Source organism: Micropterus dolomieu, linkage group LG04, assembly GCF_021292245.1.
Source record: "Micropterus dolomieu isolate WLL.071019.BEF.003 ecotype Adirondacks linkage group LG04, ASM2129224v1, whole genome shotgun sequence".
Lineage (NCBI taxonomy): Eukaryota > Metazoa > Chordata > Actinopteri > Centrarchiformes > Centrarchidae > Micropterus > Micropterus dolomieu.
Window position 1 is genome coordinate 8,624,137 of NC_060153.1, and position 22,706 is coordinate 8,646,842.

Here is a 22,706-nt window from a genome sequence, read left to right on the forward strand (position 1 = left end):
GAGGACACAGTAGAGTTGAGGCAGACTGAATGGGGTGGGAGGATGGAGCAAGTGGCAGGGCATTAGCCACATCATGGCTTCCCAGGCTGCTTATAGAGCTTCCTCTGTGCAGCCCAGCTCTGGTCATCAGGCCACAGACCCTTGCCCACCGATCAATACACGCCCTTACTCAGCCAGCATACACATCTGTGGACGTTCTCAAGCTGAAAAATAATTACACAGCAACAGCTACTGTTTACTTGAAAGTGTGTGGAAGAAAAAAAAAAGAGGCCATTATTATGAGAATTGTTTGTTTGTCTGCTGCTGTTAGCTGGTAAGGTCAACATGTCAATGGTACAGGCTGGGCGTACCCAATTTGAAAGGCAGTCTATTTTGAAAGAATTGGATAGGATCAACTGGAGAACAATGGACAGGACAGAGTGAAGTACTGTACTGAGGTGAGGTCTCAACTGTAGCTGAGCGAGGGCATGTTGCTCAATGCCAGATCCAAGCAAAGGACATAACCACTAAATCATGCTGTGAACTAACACCCTCATTAATGTGGTCGCATATTTGCATTGCGAATAACGATTTTTCTGTGCATACCTATGCTAAACGCCCCTTGGCAGACACGTAAATGGCACCATTAACTAAGACAGTCATGCGTGTCGTCTGAACCTACATTAAGCATTACCGTCTGACTGGGTGTCTGCCGGTGATGTAACTCAGACACTTCAGATCTGACAAGAAAATGGTGTCTAATGTGTTCCTGGGAATGTGTTCAAAGGGAGATGACCTCTGCATAATCACTCACTCACTGGTCAGCCTGAAAGATGGAAAGGATAAAAAAAACAAGGCAAGGAGGAGGACAGCTTTAGGGGAAAGTGCAAATAAAAAACAGAAGAAGATGGCAGTGGAAAATATATAATAACATAATATACTGCTGACATACAAGAAATTAAGTCCAATTTTGAGACCTTTAACCTATGGGAGAGGTGAGAATTAAGTGTATTTTAATTTCAGAGAGAGAAAATTAAAGACATGGGAATGAAAAATAGAAGAAGAAAGATGTCAGAGCATGTGAAGGTTAAAAGACCAATAAAGCTGATTCGTTTAAGGAGAAAAAAGCCTGCTGCATCCACTTTCACCAGAGCAGCTCCTCTCCTGCTGCTTCGCTGCCTACGCATGCTCTGTGTGTGTGTTTGTGAGAGAAAGACACTGTAAGAGAAGGTCATTGAGGAGGCAGTGGCAGCACTAGTGCAATTGAACCTTTTGGAGACCGTGACTGTTACAGTGCTGCAGACCTTCCTATAACCCAGCAGCTGATAGCAGCAATCATATGTAAGATAGTGGCCGGAGCAACAAGAAGCTCCATTAGGTCTCTCTAGTGCCTCACACTGGAGGCACTCAGCTGGACACCGCTATGCCACTGAATGTGACCTATTCAGCAAACAATAGCTTTAAGTTGTTCAAAGTCACTGACAGTCAATGGCCACTGCCATGTGTGGAAAAAGAAAAGAGGACGTAAGAACATGGACATACAGTTTGAATAAACCACAAAGAATAGTTGGGGATACATAGATTAATGTAGACAAGAGAAAAAGAGAGGATATTCTGTGTATTCATTTATGATAGCTAGTTACCTTCAATTGCAGCAGCTCCTCAAGGTCTTCAATCCTCTGTTCTGCTCCTTTTCTCCCTCCACTACCCAACTCCACACTGCCGGCTGGGGACAGAGACCTAGACCGCAACAAAGGTGCACCCTGGGACAGGTAAGCAAAGAAGCAAGGGGGTGAGAACTTGAGTACACTTCACTTAAACACACAGGCACAAACCCATGCAACAATTAACATCTGTAGAAAACACTGAGTGAATGCAAATAACGGAATTATCCGTGTTCACTCCCTTCCCCTCTCACCTTGGGTAAAACATGCACATTGTCTTCTTCGGTGCACACATATGCACACACAAACAAACATGCTACCAGAGGGATAAAGCGAGCTGGAGCAGCAGTCCGCATACGCTGAAGGGAGGAGGTTCAGTTGTGTGTGTGTGTGTGTGCGTCTGTGTATGTGTGCGTGTTTGGAAGCGAGAGTTGCAAGCTGAGAGCGGCAAAGGTTTCTCCCTGCGACTGGCTAATGAGTATGTTCATTTCCATTTACATTGTTTCTTTGACAATAATGATGTCCCATTAGGGGAGTCTAAAGGGGCTATAGATTCCAGAATGTGCTGGGCTTCATTACAAGAGGTGGGCAGGGAGGCCGCTCTAATTGCTCTACTAGGGGCCTCCAGGTTACACTTGATAGGACAACTGGAAGAACCGCCGATTAGGAGGGGGGTGCAAGTTGCTAGCCAGCCTCTTCTCTAGAAATAAATAAAGAAATGGATAAGTACTGGGGCCGCACGGTAAGAAAGCAGTGGGAACAATATGGTAGTGGAATATGAATATGGGAGGATATGAGGCCCCCTGCGATGCAAGGCAGGGCTGACCAGATGGCAGGCTAAAATATGCAATGCGACTAAACGTACAACAGTCCTTGGGCTGGAGTGGATGAAGAGTACAGGAGAAGGTGGTGGTGGAGTGAGCAGGATTATAATAAGATGGTGGATCAATACGCCCCCTCCCTTGCAAAATGTGTTCTGATGGCTGTTAAAAGCTTTGTTGTCTATCAAACTTATGAAACTAAAGACTTCAGCCCTGGTTGATTTGGCGACACCTGTGGTTACTGGTAGAAACGGCAAGTGGATTATAATAATACAGGTCCCAGTGTTCCATTCAAAATGATACATGATTCAACCACAGGCGACACCAAACACGTCTTGAGGGCTTACTCAGCAACTCATAAATTTGTTTTCGATGCAAGCAAACAAACTGTGGGCTGTGAGGATTCTCTGCATAAAGTTTTTCAACACTAAGAGGACAGACAACAATGTTGTCCTACACAACAACACATTATGTAAAATGCACGCATGCAACCACTTCAGTCTGTTACTCCACATCTACTATGTATCATTTTCTATGAATACCTTGTGCGTGGGTACGCAATGTGAATCCTGCATGGGAGAGGCAAAAACTGCTAGGCACAATGGAAACTGCAAAGGCAATTAGAGATGCAAATACTGTACATTTATCGGCAATGAAAAATGCCAGCCGAAAAAGTGGTTTGATATTATGAAAATGTGATGTAAATGTTTATTCTCATTTTGTCACTACAGAATGCATGTTTGTGAAAATCATTTGTCTGTGACACAAATTTCTAAGTATGCTAGTGTGTTTGGGAATGTGCCCTAGGGCTACAGTTGACTCCAGCGACCTGCTGTGCCCGGTTGTGCTATCATGCCTACACGCGTGCCAACCATGTGTTCTAACTCAGCCTTAATGACTCTATGCAACTAATTAGCAGATTTATCTGCATATTCCTGATGAGTGGCAGGCCAACTGGCTTTGCCTGTATGTGTACAGGGGAAACAGAGAGGCCAAAAGGGGAATCCAAATCAACTAAAAGCCCTAAACTTAAAAGTAAAGATAATCAACCATAAAGCATGACTGCTGATGATGTATTCTAAATAGGTTTTTTGGGTAGGATTTATTTAATAATGATTTCTCTGTGTGAGATCAAGATACATACAGCATACAGTGTACTTTGTCTGAAGGAGCATATAAAAAGATGGCATTGTGACACTGACAAATGACAGAGTTAAGTTCAAATTTGCTGCAGATGTTCTCTATGGTCAAGTTGGACGCCTGTCTGCCGCAGGTTCAGAAGACACATGAATGCCTTCTGTTTGTGTGGGAAGCTCTACGTTGTGACATTGTTGTTTATGTTCCACAAGACAGGCCTAAAGATAAAAAGCAGAGAACATGAGGCAAAGAAAGATGTGCCCGCTGTCTACCTCAGCTCGGCAGCTGGTTGGCGGCCATGACCTGACCTGTGCATCGCACCCTCTAATAGCTCTGTAAACATGAGAGTGCAATGCAGATGGAGAGGAGGAGGGCATACTGTACGAGGGAAATGAGGAGAGAGGCCTGTATATAAACAGAGTCTGTATGCAAGCAAGAGTAAAACTTCTATTTACTGAGGGGTCAATGTCAGTGGCTGTGGAGCAAAGAAGAAACATTTCATAGACTGCCTCCCTCCTCTCTTCACCTCTCTTCCACCCGCTCTCTCGACATCTCCCAGAAAGAGAGGTCACTGTCATCAATGGGCTTCTTTATGATTGCAGCAGCGTGTCATGTGTGCGCCTGGAGCTTTCAAAGCTGAACTTGTTCAGGTTCTCGGGCAAATAGGAATGTTGTGCGCGTGCACGCACGCACGCGAGCACGCGCACACACACACCAAAAGTACACCATTGCTCAAAGAAAAATCTATTGAAAAGGAGCATAACAATTCTAAAGACCAAGATACACTGCCAAACAACTGACTAATGTAAGAGCAGGTAACCTGAGAACTGAAAGTTTCAGGTAAACAACATGGCGAGATGCAACGAAAGTGACGCTGTGCAAACTTCTTGAAAATGTTTGGTTACCAGGGTAACCCCAGTCCTCTGAGAGGTATCTCAAGTGCCAGACAACTGTCAATTGCATGAGTCGTCTTTTTCACACGCTTTCACGACACACATCCCTTTTGTCACGCAGTGAAAAACAAATGTATTACTGATAATGCCAACTGGTGGCGCGAATCATCTCCACCCAGCTGATGTGACACCAGCATACATAGCAATCAAATGGACCCATTCTCGCGCTGTGAGTCACAGATGGTTTGTGACTGAGGGGTAACCTAGCTGGTAGAGTTTTGCAATATAAACATCTAAACACTGAGGCGTAACCTTGCTCTGTGTGGGACTGTGAGCTGCACTTTATCGGAGATGCTGAAGTGGATTTGTGGTGAGATTTAGAAGTGATTTCAGTTGATTTTGGTTTCCACATCCATGTCTCATCCTACCATACAGTCCTAAAGGATTCTGTGTCTGTCAGACGGTCTGAAGGGAATACTATCACAGCAGCAGAGTGATCTTCACAGGGAAGAAAGCAAGAATACTAGAATAAAAAGCGATAGGCCTGCCCGTGCAAATGATTGGTATGTCCCCTGACAGACGTGGTGGCAGTGGAGTTTCAGTGATTGGTCAGGGCAGAAGGTGCTTCACGTAGTGAGATACTTAGAGTGGCTCGAAAGAGAAACTGCACAGGGATGATTAAAACATTAACTACAACATGCTCATAGTGGACCACTGAAATAAACTAAAATGATTTGTTAAATAAATAACTAATTTAATTTCTATGGCATATCTATATAAATAAAATATATAAAACATTTATCAATATATAAATATGAATAAATGTAACTTTTATTAATTACAAATAAGCTGACTAACTTTTTTCAAATCAGGTTTTTGTAATTCAAAGTAAATTTTTCTTTATTCAAATCCTGAAAATATCAGTTTAACACTTACTGTATGTGGCAAATTGCATGCCATGTACCACTGTGAACTGCTCATTGCCTCAGATAATAATCGCATTTCACTTTAGGCACTTACTGAAAGAGCTGCAAATTGTGTCCTAGGTGGTAGCAGTGGGCTGCACAGAAGGCTCATTTCATCAGCTTTTGACCTTGCAGATTTGTGTAATGAAGCATAACAAGTTTATGGTGTATTTCAAGCATCACAACTACTCAAAATATTCGTGTTTTTAACAACACTAAGGTTTATCATGATTGATGAAGGTGATATGATGTTTATTTACCTAAAGCCATCTTAGGTTTTACAACTCTTTTGACTTAGCGGAAAGAAGAAGAATCAAATATTGGCTAAAGAGATGAACATGCCACAGTGCAACATGGCTGGTTGAGTGAAAACTAGTTCACTTGATTTTGAAGTTTGGTTCCTATTGAAAAGGACAGCATGTGCACTCTGTTAAACTCACTGATTTAAACTCTTATGAGTCAGATAATGTTCTTATTCAGCGTAGTAAAGTATCAAAAATGCATTGGCTGAAAAACACATTATGGCCCCACTCTAATTTAAAGTATTGGCAACAGGATCAAAATTTTGCACATTTCTTAATAATTAATAGTGGGTGCGTAACAACGGTGTGTGTGTGTGTGTGTGTGTGTGTGTGTGTGCGTGTGTGTGTGTGTGTGTGCGTCCTAGGGCAAAAATAGTAGAGCCTCCAGAAAAAGGAAGCACATCAAATGATGTCAATACTGTTTACTTATTTTGTACAAAATAATGACATTACATGTATAAACTACCAGAACAGTAGCACTTCTACTGAAGCCATAATGAGGACAGCTGTATAAATCAAACAATGTGTCTTCAGGCCAGCTTTAGAGGAGTGAGGTCATTTAGAAACATGTCCTGCCAAACTTATGAGTGGAATACTGAGAAGATCAAAAGCTTCTTTCTTGTTCATAATGTACTGCTGAAGCGGTAAATTAGCCAGTGCCTGAGCCCAAGGCATGCGTGAAACCAGCAGCACACGTCGGCTTGGTCACAGTAGGAGGGTCATTTGTGTGTGTGTGTGTGTGTGTGTGTGTGTGTGTGTGTGTGTGTGTGTGTTGGGGATTTCAGGACAAAGGTTGGCAGAGGCAGGGTCTGATAAATCACATGATTCTCAACAGACCATTTCCTTCATATCCCTTTTCTATGGCTTTGATCTAATCTGAGCGAATGGTAATGGATAAGTGTGCTGCTCATCCACGTGCTGTCTTTGACATAATTGGCAGTAGTGTGTGCTAACCTACCTGCTGCCTCCTGACGGAACTGGTGGATCTGCGTTGAAGGGTCTTATTCTCTGGCCTGGGATCTGAGCCTCGGGTGGAGGCTCGGTCAGAATCAGGGCTAAACCTCTGAACTGCAGCATCAACCTGCTCGGACACCACTGCCTGTAAGAAAAGAGAGACAGTCCATGTGTGTTTGTGAGTGAGGAACGAAAAGGAGAGAACAAGACAGGCTTACAGGTGCACAAAAAAATTGTGCAAAACAAATAGTGAATCCAAAGTTAAGGTAGACTTGGCTTGCTGGGCAGTAAGCCAAGTGATGAAAAAAAAAAAAAATAGTATCATTGTCTACAATATGCTCCAAACTGACTTCACAGTAAGTTGACACTTGGATAAGTGTAAATATATTCAACATGTGTCATCTTCAACGTGACAACGTTCTCATGTAGATAAGGAAAAGTAATGATCCATTTTCTGTTTTTTCCCCAATTAATTTTAAAACCGCATTCCAACCTCAGCTTAACCAAAACCATTTTAGAAACAAAATGAAAAAATATTGCTCTGTCAGGTTCCTAGCCAATTGGCTGTTAAACATTATTGAAAAACCAAAAACTTAAAAGCAAAAAGGGAAACAAAGCATTTATTAGTAATTACACCAAACAGCCATTCAGTCACTTTCTGTGTTAAAATCAGCAGGTGGAAAATAGTTGTTACAATCCACACATGACAATCCACACAATCCAGAGATCCCAGTTTGCGCAGTGACAATCATCTCAATAGCCCTTAATGCAATGTTGTCATAAGCAAGTGTTTCGAGTAAGAGATGTTCACTCAATCAGACGAAGAGACATACTCATGTCTACACAAACCAGTGGGCGACCTAGTAGCCCATATTTCCACCTTTGATTGAGTCAACGGCAGTTGTGAAAAGGTATTCAAAGAAATGTTTAAAAAAATAAATAAATCACAAGCTTGTATACTGGATGTCCTCATGACATTTTCATATGCCGATGTTAATAACTAGAAGAGTCACATGGCAGTGGGACCACCTCAAGTAGTGTAGTAGTGTGTGTGCTATCATGGTCATCATCTATTTATCAGTGTCTGTTAATCAGTGTCTAGAAGTATCTGCACACTTCAGCGCACAGCAGGGACTACCAAAACAAACTGTAGGGGACAAAGATAAAGTAAAGGGCCCAACCAGCGAGGAGTAGGTTGCGATGCACACCCACCCACAAAGGCATACACTCACACATGTACATAATGTCCATGTCACTTACATGTGACATTCTATCTTCATACTTTTGCTGCTGCTGTTATGAACAATTCGTATAGCCCTATATGGTGAGATGGGTTCACAGAAAAGATGGCTTTAAAGGGACAGGATACATTCTGTTTTAGAGGCATATACACCCTATAGTCCAAGGGTATGTATACACTTTGTTTTTTGAGTCCTTTATCTTGTTAACTAAGTTAACACTGAACCACATAGTGTACCTCTTGACTCCTCATCTTACTGCATATATTCTCACCTTTATTTTCTTAAATCCTTTGTAGAAAGGTGTGAAGCACAAAAAAAAATAAAAAAACAAATATAACCCCGCATTGCTTGCTGCAATCAACAACACTTCTACTCAACACATCAAATCAAAGCCTTCTGACAAACAGAGGCCTTTCTCAACCGCGTATTATTAGGGAGCCAGGTAGCGAAGAAAACCACACAGGATGTCATCACCTTTTTTTGGGAGTCGTGATTGCATTATCAGAAACCTGGCATCTGGGCGTGACCTTGTTAACTGCCAGGGTAATCAACTTTAACCAAAGGGGAGGAGAGGGGATGATAAATTATTAGTGAGGAAGATTTTGTTCATGTTTTATTAAATTGGCCTGTCAAAGGGGGTTGGTCAAATTATCTGGGGCCTCGTTTATTGGAGGCCGGCCATATTGGCGCATCTGTTACAATTATTTATAATTTCTAGGCAGTCAGGAGGACGGACTGGGTTTTTCAGCATCAGCCACATAAAGCAATTTAGAAATTAACTGATGTGGGAGTGTCTTAGTTTTTTCCGCTCACAATCTCTCTCATCCCTATCCTGATTTTCATCCAGCAAAAAAAAAGCTCTGAAAAAACCCAAAAAGAACCCAGGGAAACTGTGAGACAGTAAAGGAGCAAAGAGAAAAAATAAAGATATTACATGCAGCTTACTGAAAGCAATGGACAGGGAGAGAGCATGAGATTGAAAGAGAAGAAGAGAGTATGCAGGTGTAGTGAAAAAAGAGCAAGAGATTGGGGGGAGGCTGAGGGGGAGGGCTAAGGGAGGGAGGGAAAAAAGAGAAAGCCGGTCTTGGTAATTACTGAACACGATTAGGTTCTTGGGGGAACTTGTCTGGCACTCATGGCCCTTGCTGGTGAGGATGCGGCAGGCAGGACCATATGGAGGGAGGCTTGTGATTGTGCTCCCTGAAGCTCGTGACCCGTCTGCTGCCGAGCCCTTGAGCTGAATGTGAAATGAGACTTGCCAGGCCTAATGTTCTACACATGCACCATTTATGCCACAAAACAAATCTGATCACTGTTAATTATGGAGCAGCTATAATCAGGAGGGGCCCCCGCCACACACGTGCAGACAGACACACACACACACACACACACAACTACATGAATACACAAATTCATACTCACACAATCGCATTCACACACACATCTGTGGAGCGACAGCATTTGTGAAAGTGATTGTATAGGCTAGAAGGTGCATGCCCCCCCACCAGGCCAGGTGCACTTTGGATTCAAGATGGTGATTCTTCAAAGAATGTGTGTGTGCATATATGTATGAGCGTGTGCGTTAACTGGTGGTGCAGGGAAGAGGGACAGCACACAGTGAGTGGGATGTAAGGTGAGTGTATGTGTTTGTGTGTGTACACAGCCCTGAGTCCTCCCACACAGTCTGTTTGACCCGAGTGTATGTGCTTGAACGAGCGAGTGCATATATCTGCAGAGGCACATGGCTGTGCTTCATTAATGAGGCGAGCTGCGCTACACAGAGGTTCTCATCTAATGAGAGTAGTTGAGCTGGTAAAACACACCACTGGAATCCATGTCATTAGTATGTCTCCGGCCCTGGACATGGCCCAGCTCCAAACACACGCTCATACACAAACTCCTGTAGACAATACTATTTACTGATAACACCACTCAGCATTCACAAGTTTAGTAGTTGACAAAAATAGCATTATAAGTCACGTAGTATTATTTGAATGCATAACCTTTACGTAGTGTTTTCATGTGGAAAGGATGACACATCTGAAGAGAAGAAGCATATGTAAATACAAGCAGCAGGTTGCACTAAATTTTTAACATAGTCTTAGGGAGGTCCTGACAGCTAAAGGAGTGGTGGTCCAGATGGGAAAAAAAACTGAAGAGCAAAACAAGACCCATGTGAAAGACAATTCAATTATTATTATCACATTCTCCTGAACATCAGCAGAGAAGATTAAAAGTACCCTCTATCCTTATACTGTTCAAAAGTTGCACTGAAAGGTCGTAGATGGTAAAAAGATGAGTTAAATACAGTACAATAAAACACACAAAAACCCTCTGGCTGACTCCATTCTTTTTGTTAGCTCTTGGTCGGAAAATTAATTTCAGTGTTTCTGTGTAGCATTATGGTTTCATCGTTTTCACTTGATGGCGGCGATTAATGAAGATGATGATCAAAAGAAACGCCTCACCTAAGCAAAACGTGACCCGGCAAAGCAGTGGGTGTATTTTTGCGCATATGTGTTTGTAACTAGCACTTTAATTATACATCTAAAAGCGTTTAGATTGGCTAACATAAATAACAAGCCAGAAGCAGATGTTAAAAACCATCTCAACAAGCTAAGGGAGACGCACCATGTGGGCTTCTTTCAATTTATAAAAAAAAGGAGGGGGAAAAAAAAAAAGCCTGGTCACATTGGGAAATGTTGCTTTCGTGCTTAAGGTACAGTCTATAAAATCCATATGAGAGACTTGCATTAACAACATTTTGTGTGTCATATGCTAAAACTGAGTAAAAATGTGAGTGTAACATTATTTTGAAAGAGAGATGATGATGATGCAGGTGCATTATTCCTCCTTTTTTTAAGGAAAGCTGTAGTAAATGGGGTGGTGTGACAATAATCATCCATCATATCTACGAGAATTGGTGTAATTAATAGTGTGAATGTAAAAACAGGCCTTTTTCACAGAAGATATTTTGACTTGTAATAGTAGGAAAAGCACAGGTGTTACTAACAATATGACGGCTCTGTTCTATTCAAGGGTCCCACTGTGACAGTGAGCTAGCACGTATAATACCAGGACCCTGAAACTAGAGTAGCAGCTAAATGGAATTCAGCCATCATTCAGGTTATTATTTACACCTGTGCTCAGTGAAAAAGGTCTATTGTACATTTCAAAAAAAGTTTTCAGATCTAAAAGACACAGGGGTTTCTTACTCTTTTATTTACATGAAACTTTTCTGGAGCGAATGAACGTGCTGATGAGAGAATAACCCGTGCTTTGAATGACTGCCCACACAATTAGCAACTTACCACTCATTTACTGTGGTGAAGGTTCCAGAAAGCCTGAGGTCTGCTATGGATTCTAATGTTGGTATTTAATCACCGCAAAGCACAACAGTAGCCAAACTAGCCTACTATAAATACAATGATGCTGTTAGAGAGATAGTTGTAAATGATTGAATATTCACTCTAGTTAGTTTTTTGTCCACTAATGAGGGCTCTTTTCTGCCTCTAGATTGTGATGGTGACCACCCAACCTGGCAACCCAAACCTCCCCAACCTGGCAAATTTGTGCTTCTCATTGTGCGTGGGGGTCACCCAGGTGCCTGACGATCGGCCAGGCCCTACAGCAGGAAGATCAGGGCATGAGGCCATTTCCAGTCTGACATTATTGAGATATCTCACTGCTTTCAGCACACACACCCCCACGCACACACACTAAATAACACTCCTGAAAATACAGTGCAAATAGTTGTGAAACAATTAGTCGATTTCTTGACTGACCAACAACAAATTTGATGATATAATTAATCGTTAAAAGGTCCAGATTCAAATGTGTGTGTGTGTTTTATGTGGAGCTGAAACAATACATTTTAAAAAAAGAAAAATATGATTTTTTTTTAACCTAGTGCTGACCCTGCAGTTTAATTGATATATGAGGTAACAATATCCAAAAAACATAGCATGACTCATTAACTGAGAGCAGGGCAGAAATGTTTGGTTACTCTGGACATTGTTCCTTTTTAAGCTTCCTGTAAAGAGTTAACTTGACATAAGCCAGGAGAGAACAGACAGTCAATCTTGGTGCACAGCATGGAAGTATAACACACAATGGGTGTTATTCCTCTCACCCACCCTCCTCCTTTATCCCCCCCCCCCCCCCCCCCCCCCCCCCCCCAACCCCCAAAACCACTGCGGGAGGGGTGTTCAAAGCCGTCGCTCCGGTCCATATTCAAATGAGTGCTGCGTCTCCACACCCATGCTCCCGTTGCGATCAGCACTTTGATCACCTCCAATGGTAACTTCCACCAAAACATTTAAAATTAAAATCAAATCTGCCTTAACAACCTGTGCATTAGAATTTAACAGGTGTTCGGGAGGAAGTTGTTACAGAATTTGCGATTATGCGCTCGGCTACACACACCTTTAGTCAAACACGCAGACACACACACACACACACACACACACACACAACCTGTCAGTGAAATTACAGAGTGGGAAACAGAAAGCCCTCCTGACTGAGTGCTATACCTTGGGATACCTGATCTGTTCACTTTGATGTCAGTAGGTAAGAAAGTTAAAGAAACAAATCAGCCAGACAGCAAGCTACATGTGTTCAGTAAACAAAAGTTAATATAAATTCTTAGCATAGGTTATACAAAATATTTTGTAATTAAATATCAGCCCAGGAAGTGTGTGAACGTTTTTTTCCCCCCATTCTGACCTCGGTGAGGAAGAGACACAGGGTGGAGAGCATGTTCAGCGTGTTAAAATAAGCATATGTATATCTACACACTCACATACATACCGTTCATAAATGCATGTATGCACACATGCACGCCCACGCCACACACACACACACCCACCCCACTAACTGCATTTTCTCTAAATGTAGTATTAATTACTGGGGGAACACTGCAGTACTGTATTTAATTACCGACTAAATGATCCATTTATATTTCACCGCTGGTTAAATTAACAGGGTTAAGTGAGACAGGGCGATTGTAACTCACTTAACATTTGAGCTGATATCTTTTAACTTCCGCAATCTGGGGGCAGCACTGTTAGAAAATATCAACCAATCAAATTAAACAATTATAGTCAGCAGAGGCACAGAAATTACTCAACGGCTGCAAAAATATTATTGTCCACAGGATAGGTTACGGAGTTGTTTTATCTGCAATAGGACATAGTTTAAGCTGAAGGAAAAGTTACACTGCAGAACAAATTGAGAGACTCATTACAACAACTGGAATGAGGTTGTCTGGCTGTAGAGCACAAGATAGATATATATACCCGTTACTATTCTCAACCAAGTCTTTCACAATGTGTGGTCCACAAACCACCTATCACCATATCATTAGGAGTTATTAAAGGCCACTTAAAATGTGGCAGAGGTATTAACTTTATACTAGAGCCTCTATTGCCTTGGGGTAACAGTTCAAACGTGGTGAGCTAAAACCAAACCCTTGCTGACAGACAGATGTAGAACTGTAACTCCAACATCATCTTCAAGAACATTTACTGGGCACCTCGCTCCACCTCTTATCCATCTTTGCAATCTGACCGGAGTGTGTTTAAAGGAAATCCAGGTACTTGGGTGGGAGGAGGAGGAAGAAGAAAGATAAAGTAAGTCAGAGGACAGAGACCTGGAGAAGATCAGACAGCTGACATGAAAGACACTGCGCGATGGATAGATCAAGGGTGAACTAGAGTGATATTAAGAGAGTGATTCTCAGGGGATTTTTTGGTTATTACTGTGCCTACTAATCAACCTACACGTTGCCGAATACACACTAGCTCCAAACAGGTGATTGAGATAATGTGTTTATTATGTAAGAAAAAGTATAGACACAGGACACATTTTGTTGTCCATACCCAGACAAATGCAGAGCAGGCATATTAGAAAACCACTTCTTAGCCTGGAGAAAGAGGGCCTCTGTAGGGGAGATGGTGAAGAATGACATGGGTGCTTACCTTAAAGTTGGTTTGTCTGTTTGGTGAGGAGTGAAGGGCTGTGTGTTGGGCCTGTTCCTGCTGCATTTGTTCCTGCTGCTGCTGTTGTATTTGGGCCTGGAGTTGCAGGATATCTTGGTCTTTCTGAGCCAGCTGGCTGCTGAGCTCCTGGTGACTCTGACGGAGGTTGGCCTCACTAGACACGAGGGCCTGGTAGCACTGACTCAACTCCTTGTACAGCTGTCAACAAATATGAAGACAGACGTGTTTTCCTTATAGGCATGTTTTCTCATTTTCACAGCAAATGGAAGGATAAAAAGACAACTAAAGATAAAAAAGTGACACCAAACATGTTCCTTAAAGTTCATGTTTTATGATCTTTTATCCCCTTTTCTGTGTACTGCTGTGTATGGCACAGTGGTACGGAGAGAGAGGGATGGTAGGTTAAGAACCCGTTCACAGTAACAGGAAACGGTGAGAAAAGTCCTTCTTTTTTTGGCACTAGTCAAATAATTGTAGGTTATAGCAAGCTTGGAAATAAATCACCACAGCGGGTGAGGCCTGAGTGGAGTGCAACACAGTGGTCATAATAATAATGAGTTTGAGGTTTGGCATGTGTGTGTACCCTCTGATAGGAGGTGGTGTCAGCAGTATGTGCCTCTTCTTGGTTCCTCAGGACTTTCTGTGTGTCTAAGTTGAGTCCTTCCAGTTGCTTGATCAGATGGCTCTGCTCTGCTGCATGTTCTGTACTCTGTCTGTACAGGGTCTGCACTTCTGCACAGTCACGACTACACACACACACACACACACACACACACACAGTAAAAATATTGTATTTCAACAAACAATAGAGTAGTACTGCAATTATTTTCTCCATTAACACAGTGAAATTACACTTCTGGATTTAATCATATTAATCAAATCATATTTTAAAGGATCTGAGAAGGCCAGAGAAGTTAAATGAAATCAAGATAAGAAATTGTTGTTTTTCTTACATTTAGTATTTAAATTAGTGTAAAATTTGATATATTAGATGTAATTCACATACAAATAATCACACTTAAATAACTTACAAATAAATTGCTAAATTATGGTAAACCAAGGACAAGGTTAAGTTCATTAGATCTTTCTTTGGTCAACAATGTCTGCATTTCCCTTAACATAGTAATGTAAGCATCAGAGTTTTTTTTTGAAATTAGTATTGTGTCCCATGCAATTACCAGAAAGTGATCTTCTAACTTATGAGGACATCTTTAATCACCTGGCTGCCCTGGTGTGACTGACACGTCAAGAGTGCCTCTGGCATTAAAACAGAAAAGTAGTTAAAAAAGGTTGAGATTACCACTAAGACTCCTACGGTTCTCACAGTTTTTATCATATCGACTAAAGCTTAGTCAAAGCCTGCCCCGTTTCCCCTTTCTCCCTCTTTTAAAGCACATCCACTATGCAGGGCTTATCAAGTGGCTTTAGGTGAGCCAGACTGGAAGAAATCTGTGTCGCCCACAAGCCTCACGGTGTAGAGAGCAATATACTAACTGCTCCGCACATTAACCCATGTGGGGGGATACTGCACATATGGCTGCACAGGACAGATGCATACATCCTATAGTTGATGAAATTGGCCAAAAATAACACTTATAAAGTTGCGGCTGTTACGAGAAAAGAGACACAGAGGTGTACTGGACGATGCTTCAGTTGGTAGGGCTCACCGAAGTTGACTGAGCTGCGTCTCTTTCGCTGCCACCTCCCCTTCTTTGGAAGAAAGCTGGGCCTCTAGACTGACACTGTGGCTCTGCAAGCGGCACAACTCTTGCCAGGTATTGTGTAGCTCCGCCTCCAACTCCTGATGCAGAAGAGTAACAACACATTTAAAGCACTTTCAGAAAAGAAAAGGAGCAATTTGGATATTTGAAAGGCTTTTCACAAAATATTAGTATTGAGTAATGGCACTGAATAAGACCTAACAGTCAAAATATCTTCATGTGTTTTTTTTACATTTCAGTATAAAATAAAGACGATCATTCTGTGTCATGTGGTGTAATTTCTCCATAATGTGTTTTAGAATCAGAATTTGTTTTGTGTTTGCCATTGAACAACCCCTAGCTGTCGATGGCAGCCGACATCTTACATGTTTCAGCCATAACTCTCAGTTGTCCATCTCACATCCATCTGATGAAACAAATACTCTTCAGTTTTAGTCCAGCTGTCTACATAACAGTGTGTACTTCTGTGAAACTTTTTGCTTGTAACAGCAACCTAAAGCATCTTTTTAGGCTCCAAATCTACTTTCTTCTAAGTTCTACATGTAACTACACCGATTGTGCATAGGGCTGTAAGCACAGTCAAAACACAGCAGCACTGTGGCTGAACAGATTCAGTAGAGAGACACCGACATAGAACTGCACCTGCTGCTATTGTGCTGCTTTTGCTGTGCAGCAGGTGTAGACAAGGTGTTAGTAAGAGCTTTTCCTTAATAAGGAGAAACCAGCAGAGAAAGGCAGATTGCATGGCCTCAAACAAATGTCTCCAAACTTTGACAGTGTAATTAAAAACAGTGTTTCATTGTGCCAGAATTAACAATATGCAACATTAATTAGCCCTTTGCAATTACAAGACATTACGCAAAAAGATGCTATGGCACATAGAGAACATAAAACAGCAATAAAGTATGTTTGCATCCATACATTGGGAGGACAAAATAACAAAAACAAGTTTTAATGAGACTGTTTGTGTTGTTGATTGAATTTGGTGATCATTTATTTAAGACATAGTTTGTACTGTCAAGTGGCTACCTTCCTAAGAGTTTAAATAAGTTAACTTAATGAGGAGGATCACAAAATTTGCATCAGCTTTAGGGCTATCGCATTATCAGGTGTTTCTTTTATTTTGATCACCCCCTGCTAAGTTGAAAAATACAACAACTCTACAGTAGGTGCACATCATCTATGCATGCACCGCATTAATTAATATATTCACGGACAAATCTTTACCATGTTAAACTAATTGGCATGATGTATCCAACGCACATCTATATTCTCCATCTCCATCTTTCAAATCAGTGTTATGATACAAAAAAAAAAAAATGAGGAACAGGTGGAGTGTCTTAGGCTGTGATGGATGTGCATAGACTAGTTGCTGGGCTTCATCCTGTCCAAGTGTAATTACTCTGCATGCCCTGACTTATTCAAGACTTTCTGTCTGACTGCATTTGACTAGCGTAGCAATATGTTTCATAACGATTAGTCTATAAGGAAGGGGAAGAATGCGAGGTTCTTCTGCTGCTGCTACGTCCTGAGACTTAAGAACTGGCAAGCAGCTGATTCTGTAAGGTGATGGCAAGAAGCGGCAGGTTGAAATGTGAATGAAAACTTTTCAAGGACTTTGATTATGATTTGACTGGCTGAATGTTTAAACAGCAACACTGCTGTCACTGTCTAATCACTGTATTTCTCATGTCCATGGATGGGAAGCATTGATTCATAATGATGACTGGAGCGATTGACATATTCAGAAAATTACCCGCTTGTATTTGGGGAGAATGTATGACAAAATACTAACGACATCCACAAACTCTTGCACCCACACATGCAAATGACTTCACAGACGTTCCTTTCTGTTGTGGTCAGCTCAGTAATATATTTTTTTTTTTTTACCCCAACCAAGGAATACCGGTCTCCCCCATGTTAAATCATGTTTTTTCTTCTAATTTAATAAATTAAATATAATCCCTGCATATTTAAATGTTGTGCTTTGCTACAGAGATCTTTTTATATTCACATGCTGAGGAGGAACGAGTATGAGGGATTGAACTGAAGGTGTGCCAAAGAAAGGGAAAGCTAGAGGACAGCAGCCCTTCCTGTACGACTGTGTTTGTGTGTGTGTGTGTGCGTGTGCGCGTGTGTGTGTGTGTGTGAATAGACTCGTCCCCGTGTTCGTGCCTTGACTCTGGCCTGGGCGGCGTCCCTCTGGTCTCGTTGGCTGTTGGCCTGCCTCTCTTTCTCCTCCAGGTCAGCTCGCAGGGCGGCGCAGCGGGAAGTTAATCCTTCTTTCTCCTCCTCTAGAGCCCTCACCACCTGCTGCTCCTCCTCCTCTTTCCTCCTACACTCCGTCTTCATTTCCTGGATAAGAGAGGTGTTTGTGTGTAAGGAGGAGAGTAGGGGGTCGTGAGGGCCAAATAAACAACGGCGACGGAAGGAGAGAAACAGAAAAAGTAGCGATTCAAACTGAGAAAATGAAAAGAGAAGGCTGGAGAAATTCAAAAAGAGAAGCAACCCATGGGGTTGAGGCTGAAATGAATATGTAAACACAGGACCGGCTTTGCTGCAGGAGCCCCCTGCATGGGCCACTGATTGGCCAAGGTCACCTGTGCTGTCTGACTGGGCCCATGCGGCCAGATGTTGGCTGGTGTGGGCCGAATCGTGCTGCAAATGCTGGGCTCATGCAGGTATAGGGGCCAGGCTGTCGGTTTTAATGACAGGCTCCTAATGAGAATGGTGCTTGCTGCAAGACCCATTAGACTCAACCTAGGTCTCCTTTGATGCTGTCCCCCACAATTTCTCGCCATGAGACCTCACCAAGACTGTGTAAGGACCATTCCTTTATCAATTAATCATAGCCAGGTCCCATCTAAGCATAATTAGGGAGAAGCCACACCAACACATACACACTTTTCACTTTCCCCCACTGAAGCAGTCATTAAGTATTTATCTGCAAGTTAACAACCTGCTTTCTCTACCTCTTTTTTAACACACGCACGCACGCACGCACGCACGCACGCACGCACGCACGCACGCACGCACGCACTTAAGTATTCTCCGTTGTAAGAAGCAAGAAATAAAGGTAAGAGCAAGAAAGGGTAAGAAAGCGCGAGGGTGAAAAGCAAGAGGAGAAGACACAAAGACATAGAGCTTGTGTTCAAGAGGGCCGAACAATCCTCCTTCTCTTCTGAATGATTCAAACGCCCGTGGCTATAGCCTCAGGAGATTGTCGTGTTCAGTGCCACACAGAAAAGAGACTTTTCGACTCTGAGACACACACTGCTAAGAAAATTTGTTCCACCAACCTTAAGTCCCTGATTCCTATTGACCAGTTGCTCACGCAGAGCTGTCAGCTCCTTCTTCATTAAGGTACTCTCCTCGTCCACGGTCTTCCTCCTCTGTGCCAAGTTGTTAATCTCCTGCTGCTGCCCTGTCACTTTCTGTGGCAGACAGCGAGACAGAAATACAGACAGTGACACAAATAGAGAGAAAGAAAGAGAGAAAAAGACAGCCACAGGTTACAAAAATAGGATCTGGATTGTTGTCCTGACCAGGTCTGAATAACACAAAACCTAAAAGTTTACATTTATCAGGCATTAAAACCTGATTGTCCAAAACAACATCTGTAACTATTAAATAGAAACAAATGATTATTCTACTGATAATTTTTTTTGATTAATCGTTAGATCTATTAACATCAGAATAAAATGCCCATTGCGATTTCCTAGAGCCGAAGGTCAGCAAATGTTATTATTATTATTAAAAATAATATATTTAATATCTAACCCCAAATATATTCAGTTTACATTAATATTAAAACATTTGAGAACCAGGAACTATCAAATATATATTTTTTTGTCAATCGACATCGATTAATCTAAACAGAAAGCAACAACACACACTCAACTATTAAAATCTAACTTACACTGATATTTTAAATCTATCAAGAGTCGCAAAATATCATAAAACTCCATTATGATCAATATAATGATTCAGAGAGTTCATCAGAGGCCAGCAGAAACGGTACAATGATTTTAATGACCACCCACTTTTGATGCTGGTATATGTTCACTTCATGTTTTTGGCAGCCTTCGTGGCCTTAGTAGGAGGAGGCTGGCCTCTTAACACTGCATCAGCTGGGGTTTGGCATTGGCTGGTAATCCACAGCCTTCTGTGGGTACACCCTCCTCTCAAATAACACTCTGCACTGGGATGCAATTAATTGCCATGTTGAGGGAAAATCGCTCAGATATATCCAGATAGTGGATTTAGCGTTCCTCGCTACTCCTAGCTCGCCGTGCTAAGAACAGAGGGGCTTTAATAGAGATTTATACTGGAGAGCAGAAAATAAATTCAAACGCTGATAATGAGGTAGGCAAGAACAATCTGAACCCCAGTAGTGCTCAATTGATAGAAGAGAAAAAAAGGGGGGTTCCGCCAAGTTAAGAGGTCTAGGACAGAAAGATTAGCATTTGAAAATTCCCAGTGTAGTTCAAAAATGAAAGCTAATTATGTTACAAAAATGGAAAGGAGTAGCGAGGGAAAGTATATAGAGAAAGAGGTGAAAGAAAAAAAAACAAGAATAAGGAAGAAAAAAAACATCATCAGACTTGGAGAGTGGATATTAAGAGTGTAAGATCCTGCTTGGACTCAGTGGACCATCACATCTCCAAAAAAAAAGCAAAAACCAATTAATCACTATTTGGGTATATATGGCTCAAGACTATGGATGAGATGATGACTGTCAGAGGGCCGGATGACACTCCGCAGAGCTCAGTGCTCTTAATGAGATCCTCAAAAAGTGTGGAACAAGACACTTTCTAAACATATAGAAAACAGAAGAATGCTATTAGGAAAATGGAAGCATTCATTAACAACAGAATTGAAAAAAGCTTATTAGACAGACAAAGGTTTGAACTTGTTTTCTCACATAACATTAGCAGCCCAATCTCTTGGCTGTTCTGGCATTGTCGATGTCGTCTATCTATCCAGAGGCTATACAGATAAAGTTTGAAATATTTACTTGCAAGTTGGCTGTCATGGATGCTCATGCATCAGTCATTATTTCTATAAACATTTTTATCCATTAAAGTTTTTTACAGTTTGCTTTTACTCTTCTCTGAAACGAGGCACGTCTTCACATGTCTGACGGCACTTTACTCTCATTGCACTTGTTTTTTTGGCTGATTTTTGTGTACACTGCAGCACTGAAGGAATGTAATTTTGTTCCCCTGTATATTGAGTGGTACATATGTACCAATAAACTTTGAACAAAAAAACACTGACTGAAGCAGAATATTATAACAAATCCATATCAAGAGGGCCACACCCATTAAGAGGGCTTTGATATAGGACTTGGGTTTGTGTGAAACCTGTGAGAGAACACTGTTTTCATGGCCTCAAAATAAAGGCCCAAATATTAAATTGAAATAAAGTTTGTCTTAATCACATACTTTTGCTCCTATAGTTACTTCTACAACTACCGTATAGATTGGATCGGAGTTAAGATGGCCGAGGAGAGTATTGTGAAAACAAACACTGGCAAGCTGATGACTCCATTACAGACAGTCTCATTAGGAATGAACACGACTCTGGATGAGGGACACTAATGAAGGAGACTGACAGATGCTTCAGTGAAAGGATGATGATTTGGAGTAAATTGCATTAGTGATGTCATTATTGTAGGCCATCATACCATCAAGAAATGTTACTCAAGGGGCGGTGAAAAAGTTAGCAGGTAAGAGAGAGAAAGAGCTGGAGGTGTTCAGTTAAAAATACACAGAAATTAAATTAAATGAAATGAAGGAGAAAAATGCAGTGGTATCTTTTGTAAAAAAGCAGATTCAGTTCTGGATATAATCTGATTAGAGATTTCTACTTGTTTTTGAAAGTCCCACACCATACAACGGTCAACACAGAAAGTTCCAGCCTGTTATACCAACTTTACCGTACCTGTTCCAGCTCCTGTATCTTGTAGTCTTTGGACTGGAGGATCTCCAACACCTTCCTGTCCTTTATCTCGGCTTTATGCTTTTCACTAGAAGAAAGACAAAAGAAAAACTAATAGGTGTGTGTGTGTGTGTGTGTGTGTGTGTGTGTGTGTGTGTGTCCATAGACATCTATAATTAAGTGACTTGACGCCATAAGCGGAGGTAGCGTGGGTGCATGGGGGCAGCCGACCCAGGGCTAACACTGGTAAGGGGCCCACTACGTGGACTATGAAGTTTAGCTCAGCTGATTATAGTGGTCACGAACAAACAACAGTATATGACGATATGCTGTACCGGGAGAATTCAGCAGCTCTTATCAAATCCCTTCAGTCACGGTTTCAATAGTAAACCACCACAAGAATGACAATTACCAACAAACACACTAGATTCTAAGGAGAATAAACATAAATCATAAAGTAACATTTGTATATCAAACAAATGGCGAACTTATTATCACATTTTAAAACTCCCTTCACCCTCATGCATCATGGGAATTCTTAGGGAGGGGCGTAGGCTGCGTGTGCACAGCGGTTTATTTACGGCATCAAAGTCCACTGGAAGCCTCTCAGAAGCATTTCTGCAGCGGAGCGTGTAGCCTGCCCACGTTAATGACTTGTTTTTAATTGTTCTTTTTGTGCTTCTACTACATTCTTCAAAGCTCTCTGTGGATCCCTTTCGTTTCTTGTCTTGACCATAGGTCTTGACGGGTGCATCTAGCAACTACTACAGGGAGCATTTCAGAATAAGAGCATTTTACCTGCCGGACTTTGCCAACATGTTTAGATTTTGTTGATTTGGTGATTAGTGTTTGCTTTTTGTGCTTCTACTATGATTAGGTAGTAGGCTACGTAGTAAAAATGTTTCTTTTTTGACTGATTTAAGTACGATCGGAAGTCTGTAACGGGTATTTTATTTTGAAAATTGACAGTTTCTCTGCCGTTTCTGTGTTTGACTTCCTGACTGGTTCATCTGCGCTGTGCTGCTTGACGCTGGGGCGCTTCATTGATGCACTCAGTCTATGGACGCACTGCAGCGCCTCTGGTGTG

General features: G+C 41.7%; 1 protein-coding gene across 3 annotated transcripts in view; it reads right to left on the reverse strand.

The window, feature by feature from the left end:
* Positions 1 to 22,706, reverse strand: part of cntln (centlein, centrosomal protein) — an 83,718-nt gene that overhangs the window by 55,303 nt on the left and 5,709 nt on the right. For 2 of the 3 annotated variants that reach the window (XR_006824740.1, XM_046046894.1), the window contains exons 4-11: positions 21,623 to 21,707; positions 18,976 to 19,110; positions 17,852 to 18,031; positions 15,623 to 15,756; positions 14,539 to 14,701; positions 13,935 to 14,153; positions 6,720 to 6,860; positions 1,623 to 1,742 (exon numbers count right to left, since the gene is read on the reverse strand). Coding sequence is in view for 2 of the 3 variants with exons in the window: in XM_046046894.1 (XP_045902850.1) it covers positions 1,623 to 1,742; positions 6,720 to 6,860; positions 13,935 to 14,153; positions 14,539 to 14,701; positions 15,623 to 15,756; positions 17,852 to 18,031; positions 18,976 to 19,110; positions 21,623 to 21,707 (1,177 nt within the window). In the remaining variant the exon portion in view is untranslated. Of the gene's footprint in view, positions 1 to 1,622; positions 1,743 to 6,719; positions 6,861 to 13,934; positions 14,154 to 14,538; positions 14,702 to 15,622; positions 15,757 to 17,851; positions 18,032 to 18,975; positions 19,111 to 19,719; positions 19,952 to 21,622; positions 21,708 to 22,706 lie in introns of those variants that run through there. The other variant, XM_046046895.1, reaches the window with a different exon arrangement.